General features: G+C 37.6%; 1 protein-coding gene across 3 annotated transcripts in view; it reads right to left on the reverse strand.

The window, feature by feature from the left end:
- The window catches only part of HGL1 (heteroglycan glucosidase 1), a 77,238-nt gene extending 74,827 nt beyond the window's left edge, over positions 1–2,411 (reverse strand). Inside the window, exons 1-4 of one of the 3 annotated variants that reach the window (XM_086783796.1) lie at positions 2,286–2,386; positions 2,080–2,094; positions 1,642–1,937; positions 1,412–1,480 (exon numbers count right to left, since the gene is read on the reverse strand). In XM_086783796.1, coding sequence (XP_086639922.1) covers positions 1,412–1,480; positions 1,642–1,937; positions 2,080–2,094; positions 2,286–2,319 — 414 coding nt within the window. In that variant the 5' untranslated portion in view covers positions 2,320–2,386. Of the gene's footprint in view, positions 1–1,411; positions 1,481–1,641; positions 1,938–2,079; positions 2,095–2,132 lie in introns of all 3 variants that reach the window. The other 2 variants (XM_086783795.1, XM_086783797.1) reach the window with 2 other exon arrangements.
- Between the last annotated feature and the right edge of the window lie 7,006 nt (positions 2,412–9,417).

Consider the following 9,417-nt stretch of genomic DNA (forward strand, 5'->3'; position numbering starts at 1 on the left):
ATTGGAATGATACCTTTTCAAGCAGCTTATGGCCATACTCCCCTTATTCCTGCCAACTTTGTTCTTCAACATAAAGTGGCTTTAGCAGACTAACTTATTCAAGAAATGCAAGATATTCTATTACAGATTAAGGATAAGATGATCAGTGTCCAAGAGCAATATCAACGCACAGCTAATAAGCATCGTCGTCACATTGAATTTCAAGAAGAAGACTTGGTATTATTATATATGCCCCTCATCGATACAAGACAGTGAAATCAGTCTTCCCAAAGCTTCGTCCAAGATATTATGGACCCTTTCGTATTATTAAGAAGAACTCATCTCTCAGTTATAAGTTGAAGTTACCACCTTCTTGGGATAGAATTCATCTAACTTTCCATATTTCTTGGCTCAAAAAGTTTATGGACGGTGATTTTCCAGTTTTAGATATTTTGGATTATGTTCCAGAAATCGAAGATGAACACATACTCTTAATTCCAGAGAATATTCTTGATGTGAGACAGAAAGAAACACGACATAAACTCACTACAGAATTTTTGGTTAAATGGAGAGATCTTGATGATTCCGACCCTACTTGGTAAAGTGATGAAGACTTACAAGAATATCTAGAACTTCTTCGAGAATTCTTTCAAAGACAACCATCTCTTCTTAGCCGGAGTCTTATTTTAAGTGGGAGGGAATGTCATGATTGTGACTAACTCTCTTAATCTCTCCTTAATTACTCTTTAATCTCTTATTAACTGAAAGGACACCTGCGAAGGGTCACACCCTTACACATGGGTCACTATCAAAGAACAATTCATTAAAAGACACACCCCTAAGTCCAAAGGACATAACCGTTGACTTGTACCCTTTTGGCCTCTATTTAAGAAAGGCCCCTATCTCAATGCAAACAACTCAGTCTTTCCTGCAGTATTTGTCTTATGTTCATTAATTAAGTCTTAATCATGTTAATAAAGCTATAAAAGGTTTACAATATATATGTACACGCATAACACGAACATATCTAGCTATGTTAACTTTGTATACACCCACTAATTTATGTGTATATGTGTATGTTATATAGATAAATACATTAACATGTGCCAAATATATATATATAGCTATATATTTGTTTAAATACTTATTTACTTATGTATTTGTTTGGCTAAAATATAGCTATGTATAGAAAATCCAATAACCTCCAATGATGATTGCCATAGGCCGGTCTAACTTGCAGATATTAGTTACAGGTTGAGGTCAGATGCTCCACTATTTGTAAGTTGAAGAAATTTATGTCCAAAAGATGTGGGAGTTTTCAGATACAAGGTATGCAATGCACAAAGCAATCTACCATGACTATTCTACTCCTAAAATTGCATGCAAGAACCACAGTGTTACAACACAAGACTATGGGACCGATGGATCTTACCCTTTGGCCAGTGCGCTCCAATGGTCCGCTTACTTCGCCCGTACCATAGAAGGATGTGCCATCGGGTAACTGAACATGACGAGGGTCATCAGTTTACGCATTATTTTGAAAAAATCATTTCCATTTGGCATTGATCCCCACCCAGATCCCCAAATAATCATATAAAGAGTGTTAGAAAAAACATTTAGAATTGAAATAAAGGGACAATTAGAACCTAGAAATGAGATCACCTGGATGGTCATGATTTGTTGGTCTTGATGGAGACTGCAATGAGGCAAGTAATGGGGTCTAGTGTGTTCAATGTCTACACCTTCCAAGGGTGTTTCTCTTTGTTTAGGATCCATAAAAGAGAGTGATGGCCATGCCTCTTCTCTTGCTTTCTCTGTAGAATCGAATCGGAAAACCCCCTCTTCGAGTATTCTCATCCATGTAGTCTTCTGTGGGGAGTCCATGTTGGCTTCTGCTTTGAGGCTGCTGTGTGGTACTTTGTGTTTAGAAATGCAATTAGCGTTGGATAATGTTGTGTCTGCACTGAAGCTAAATCAGGACTTAAACAAGGTATTAAAGTAACTTCATTGAAATATAGTTTAGCAATTAATTTAGCAAGAATTTATATATATATATATATATTCCTTTCTTCTTGTACATTTTCTGAGCCCCAAAATCACCTGTTTGTGCCTTGCTAAACAGGATTATGGCATGGACAGAAGCTGCAGGATACCTGAGCGGAAGCCACGAATGCAGAGCTTCTTCCTTGTGCAGTGGGCAAAGACTGTGTGCGCGAGAGACTGCAGGCTCGTGGGTTGAAGCTGAGATGAGGGAGAAGGAGGAGGAGGAGGAGGAGGAGGAGGAGGAGGACTCTGATGATGTACAGAGTTCAAGTGGCGTGTTGGGAGTGCAGCACGCATCGCGCACGAGGAGACAGACAAACAAACAGCAGGTGAAGAAATCGAGGTGTCGGAAAATAAAGAAATTAGCGTTGATCACGCTTGCCCTTCAAAATTGAGCGAAAATTGAGGGGTTTGGTGAAATATATTCTTTTTGTATCCTTTGAATGGCATTTTATAAACTTACAAGTATTGTTTTAAAAAAAATTTGACGAGCATTTTAAATATTTGCGAGTATTTGTATCCTCCTATAATTTTTGAATGCCATTTTATATATTACAAGTAATTTAAAAAAATTTGACGAGCATTTTAAATATTTGCAAGTATTTTGCAGCCAAAAACACGCATGACGCTCGTCAAAAAGTAACTATGGGTAGGTGAGAGAGAGCACAGCAGCATGTGCCTTGGCCTACTTAATTTTTTGATCCTCTCTCTCTCTCTCTCTCTCTCTCTCTCTCAATGCTGCAAGGACAGGTGGGTAAGAGAGATCACAGCATGTGCCTTGGCCTATTTAATTTTTGAGAGGACCCCCCTCCTCTCTCTCTCTCTCTCTCTCTCTCTCTCTCTCTCTCTCTCTCTCCCCCCCCCTTTTCATTTTCTTTCAACCTTATATTCAATGTAAGGATTGACCATAGAGATTAAATATAACCTTTGGTCTTTATGATCTTCTTATCTCTACTCCAACACCACTTCCCCGTCCTTGTTGATTGTATCACTCACAATGTCTCAATTCTCAACATCCGCAAACATGGAAGCCCTCGCACTCCTCGATCCCAACCCATCCCAATGTTCACAATAAACCTCCAAACTATATATAAAGGACCTGCAAGATGTTTGTTTTTACTTATATTTTTTCCCCCAGTTTTGAAAATTCTACAAAAATTGAGGGAATTTGGGTATATATTTCAGCTCAAAAATCTATAAATTCTTAAGAAAAAGCTTTAAAATTTGTTTGTGATTTATTGAACAAATTGTTTTATGGAACAAATTGTTTTATGTGAACACTAACCCATGCCATCAAGACACCCCTAATCTCCACCTTGCAATGTAACCTCTAAACACCCTCTTTTGGTGCCATGTGTGAATGCCCTAAACTGAGCCAATATGTGTGGAGGGAGAGGATCTAGAACCTTATTCCCTCTTACCTCAGCCCGCAATTCTTCTTAACCTTCCCCTCTTTTGAGGAGATAGAAAAGATTTTTCACATTAGCCCTTGAGAAATGCCTCTTGGAGCAAGAAGATCAACAACACATATAGAGTAGTTGATGGAAAGCATATGGTAAGGAACCACCCAATATATCAAGAAGGTTTAGTTGTCGCAACATTAGCACATGATGCTCCTTTTGGAGCCTCTAAGGAGGCCAAAAGAACAATACAAAAGAAAGGGAATTCTCTCCTTAGTCAGCCGTTCTTAGAGGGAAACATTGGGAAAGGCGGGAGAGGATTCACTTGGGGGTCTAAAAATAAAAGATGCCATAGTTTCTTAGGCAAGAAAGTAATTAGAGTTTGAAAAGGCAATGGCAACAAGAAAATACTTTCCATCACACTTTTTTGGTATAAAAAAGACCATGCCAAAGCATTTTAATAAAAATAAACATGGAAACTATAGTGGGCAGGGAAGGCAATAAAAAAGGCCATGTCAAAGAATTTAAATGAAAATACAACATGGAAATTATAGTGGGCATGGAAGGCAATAATCAGGTTGATACAGGTTGTCAAAGACCATGTAAAAGAATTTAAATGAAAATACAACATGGAAATTATAGTGGGCATGGAAGGCAATAATCACAGGTTGATACAGTTGTCCATAAGCACCCACCTCAAGTCAAGCCACAACAAATTAGACCTCGAATATGGCATGCATCCATGACCTTTCGCCTGTATATCAGGGGAATTTCCCTCATGCTTGCACCACCAAAATTGAATATAGCGATTCATGTGGTCAACCATGTAGATACATCATGTGCATTTAGTGGCAAGGGAAATGTGGCTATGTATTTAGCATGCTCAATTCAGTTTGACAGTGTCAAGGCAGGTGATTGATAGCGGCCCATCCCCCCCCCCCCCCCCCCCCCGAGTTGCCACATAGGACGTGGATTGGGTGTGTATAACTGATCCACCTATGAAGATGGTCTCCCCATACTTATGTGCCTACAATCATGCCCTATGGAAATAGGCTCTAAGACATCCCAACTCCAAATTTCAAAATAACATACACAACCTATGATATAGTTGTCACATGTTCATGGAGGTTTTCAATTATAATGGAATGACCCTTTCTTAACCAAAATGAGATAAGAATAGAACTAGCAAACTAAGAGTTAATCATAGGTTGGAATCAACAATAAAATTGTGTTTCAAATGACTAGTTATTCAAGGCAGTGTGTAAAAGTCTAGACACTACAGCTCGAGAATCATGTGTGCTTTGAAATGTGATTTTGGAGCCTTTTCAATAGTATACCAAATATTAATATCCATTTCAATGATTTTTTCTTTTAAATTTGATCTTATTTCTGTAAACCTTACAAAAATAATCACATTAAATATTTCTATAATTCTCACTTAAAAAAATCAATTCAATATTGTTAAGCTTGGTAATGCTAGGGAAGAAACTGAATTGAAACTTAGTGTTTGGATAACCACTTATTCATGAGATTAGAGCTTGAGAATCCCATGTACTACTTAGATCATTTAAATATAAATTAAAAAATAATATTTTTAAATTTCATACCAAAAAATGATATATTTTTAATTATTTATACATCTAAATTTGATTATATTTATATAAAGCTTACAAAAAGAATCATATCTAATATTATTGATATTAGTGATGTAAAATCAAACTAATTTCTTTCATTCTTAAAGTGAGATGATGTAAAATTCAAACTTTTCGTGTTTTACAGTCCACAATGTTGAGGGAAAGATTGATAAATGAGATCTTTCTCAACATTTTACATAGTATTTTTGATGAATGATTAAATGAGATCAAGCAATATAAGCTAAAGAAATTATACACATGTTACCTTTTCAAAAGGCTAGTGAGGAAATATATATATAGGTATTTATCGATCTTCCACGTTCTCTACACTTAAAGTGTGTTTTGAGCATGTGGTTTTGAATTTACCCAAACTACTATTTTATGTTTATTTGCTAGATGTTGTTTCACCTCTTACATGCAAGTTTTTTAAGTGTTACTTTATTTTGAGCTTATCAAGGTGTTACTTTCTTTTGAGCTTATAAAGGTATCAAGGTGTCAAGTTTTTAAAGTATTACTTTCTTTTGAACTTATCAAGATATTGTATATTATAAGTGCAAGTAATAATTTTATCCAAAATCTTATTTTTATTAATATTCCATGCTTTCCTTTTATATTAAAACAAGAAAACGTGAAAAAAAGGCCAACTCATTGTTTGTGTCTTAACTAAGGTTAATTTGAGATAGAATCATGAGTTTACTATCTATTCCTTCGTGTCGTTTACACAAAAACCATGGCAATGGTGTGGTAGGATGGAATTGAATTTAGAATCATATTTCATTAGACAAGTTGGGTGCGAAGTAACAAAGCAAGAAAGGCTTTGTTTGCTATATCCTTGCCAAGGATAATAAGGAATGAGCAATCAAACTTATGGAGAGAAGTTTAATAATCCCATAAATTAGTTGGACTATTAACAAGGACCTAGGGCCTATATATGTGAGCTAGTATTATGCATAACGAGTGAGGTTCATTAATGAGAGGCTTTAGACCTAGCCCTTGCCCATATGATAGGTCTATTAAAAATCATGGTGGATTAAATCTTAGGATCAAAGACATGATTAAGGATAATGAGGACCACCAATATAACTATTAAAAATCATGATGGATTAAAGCTTAGGATCAAAGACATGATTAAGGATAATGAGGACCATCAAATATAACTACTTATCAAAAAGCTCTTTGAAAAAAATAGCATTGTAAAAGTACATGCTTTTACAACCTTTGATGAAGGCTTCTTGTTAGCATACTACCCTTCATGGCCATTGCGGACACCTTAGAAGTTATTATGTCATGTGTATCACTCATGGATGATTCTATTATTCTCGGACGCATGTCATATGTAAGAGTGGGACCAGACTAAGTGTTTCGGGTGATACCATGTGAAACACCATTAGGCCTAAATCATTATTAGTGTGTGGTTTATATTTACAGCTTTGTGCGACACTATCTTGGTGTGTAATTTGGTTTATTCACAGATTTGTGCAACACTGACATGATTATCTTTGTGAGCAAGTAAAAGAGAGGCATAGATGATGTCGAGCGCATGTGCACTGTGATGATGGTTAACAATATACATGGGATGTTCATTGGAAGTCCAATGGTATTTTTGATGGTGGTGTGACCACCATGATTATTTTGTTTACTATATGCACCATTATTCATAAATATTACTTTATCCGCCTTCTTACACTTAGGTTGTGCTATTTGTATTAGCATAATTTTACCCACTTTATGCATACTCTGTGTGTGAAAAACTCTATTTTTTAAAAGTGCAAGCCCAATTTTGTACGAGACAATATTTCTATCTCCAAGGGCTAATTTGAATACATATCAAAACACTTATGCCGTGAAGGGAGCTACGCCACGAGGGAGAGATTCAACCCAATGTTGTGTAGATGGTGATGTTCACTTTTATTATTATTATTTATTCTATGGTTTTTGTGTTTAATTTGCACAAGGCCTATGCCCACCCTTATGTATGTTGATATGTGCACGAGGTAATCTTCTCAAATGGTACAAAGGTCTTAACCGTGGTATTAGAGCTTGGGACCACTTTGAAGAGGAAGAACCAATTAATTCAAAGCAAATTCTACAAAGATAAATGTCTTTTATCCCTTATGGTTTTTGTGTTTGACTTGCACAAGGTCTACATCTACTGATATATGCATGAGGTAATCTTCTCAGGTGGTACAAAGGTCTTGATAGTGGTATTAGCACTTGGGACCAATTTGAAGAGGAAGAACCAATTAATTCAAATCAAATTCTAAGGGAGAAAAGGTGAAGGTCTTTTATCCCACTCGACAAAAGAAACAATGGCTATTACTCAAGGCTAAAAGAAAAGGGTCACATAGGATGAGGATTGGGTATGTACAACTATCCAACTATGGCTCCCCATACTTGTGTGGCCTTTAACACAATTGCCACATACCCAAAAATCATACCCTATGGAAATAGACTCTAATGCATCCCAACTCCAGATTCCAAAACACCTATATATATTTGTTACATGTCCATGGAGGTTTTGTGTTTAAACAACTAGTTATTCAGGGCAGTGTGCAAGTCTAAACATTAGAGCTTGAGAATTGCATGTGCTTTGAAATGTAATTTTAAAGCCTTATCAATTGTATACCAAATATTAATATCCAAGTCTATGAGAGACTATGTTTCTCGCCTGAAACACTTGAATTCAAGATGCAAAATTCGGGAAAGATTGACAGATGATCAATTGTTACCTTGTTTCAGGAGAGGGGTTAGAGACCATAAAATGCATGATTACTTGGTACTAGCCCGGCCAGCTACCCTTGATGCATGTTGTAAATTGGCAATCGAATACGAAGATAACATGTTAGAATTGCCACAACCTCAGGATGATAGAACATCGATAGCAACCACAACTTCGTGTGTCTCGAGTCATTAAGAAATTGGAACTCGAAAGCAAACAAGTCGGACATATGACTGTGGATGAGCTCAGCAATGCCATATTGGAGAAATTAAAGGTAAGGGAAGGAAGAGAGATGTCGGGACATGGGCATAGTCACCTTTACCCCTGCAGGGAACTGGTGTGGTGCTCCATGTGGTGTAGACTAAACCATACCACCACTGAATGTCCGCAGTTAAGGGCAAGACCATTATTGTATTGTGCATATTGTGTAAAATTGGGCAATCATGACACATCATCGTGTAGATTTCCAAGGTTTCAAAATATAGCACAACTTCAAACAAATAGATCCCCACTGGCTTTGCCGGCACCACCTGTGCAAACCACTGCTACTGTTGTACAACCCAACCCTTCTTACTTACCTAGGGGGATGTTCCAGGTATAAGACGCTTCGCCCTTGCCACCACCAATTCTACCGCCACAACCACCACATGCCAAGATCAATGAAGTAGTGATTGAAGAGCCATCAGAAGATATTGAAGAGCCATCAGAAGATATTGAACTAGGCACAGGAACTAGAATTTAGTGGGGAATACTATGAGGATATGGGTGATGTCATTCCAGAGTATTATGTCCTACAAAATAACAAGCCAGTACCTGTGTTTCAAACCACGATACAGTGGAAGGGCAAGGAAATCAACTCAAATATGAGAAGAGGACCTTTACAATGCTATGGCTGTGGTGGTGGGCCACATCAAGTAGCCAAATGCCTAAATAAGAATATGACTCATACACACCAGCCACAACAAGTGCTGACCACACCCAATGACATGCCAGTGCTCACTTGCAATAAGTGTGGAATTGATCATCTGATCAAAGATTGTCCCTACTGAGCAAGTGGTTCAGCTTCTACTACTAATCAGGCCACCATTCGTACCATTAGTGTACGATTTGGGAAGATCACACCGCTTAATGTCCTAACACGAGCTCAAGCTCAATTAGGTGAGAAAGGAAGGAACTGGGCTGATGCTACTATTTCCAAATCTGGTCGTAAGAGAAGAGTGAAGAAATTAGGAAAGGGAGACACACGGGTTACAATCCAAGATGGATCCGCCGAAGAAGATACAATTGATACCGGATCCACACAATCAAAGGAAGAGGGGGGTCAAAGGATCAATCTGGAAGGGTTAGACCTGGGAAAACAAGGAGAACAACCAGCAACCCCAAAGGGGTTTGGTGAATATCCTAATGCTAACGAAGAAATAAGGAAGTTAGAAGATGCCAAGGCCCTAGTTGAAAAGTACCAACAAATTTATGAAACAAAGCCTAGGGCCAGCCGAGTAAGGGATACCATCTATCCACTAGATGTACAACCCCGCAATAGGACCTTGAACCTGCCCACCTCGATTCCGGAAGAAACTGAAGCAGACTCCCAAACAAACACAATGACTAGAATGTTCGAGGAAAATGAGTTGGGGGGGTCCAT

Source organism: Cibotium barometz, chromosome 46 (genome assembly GCF_041138505.1).
Source record: "Cibotium barometz isolate CiBa-2024 chromosome 46, ASM4113850v1, whole genome shotgun sequence".
NCBI lineage: Eukaryota > Viridiplantae > Streptophyta > Polypodiopsida > Cyatheales > Cibotiaceae > Cibotium > Cibotium barometz.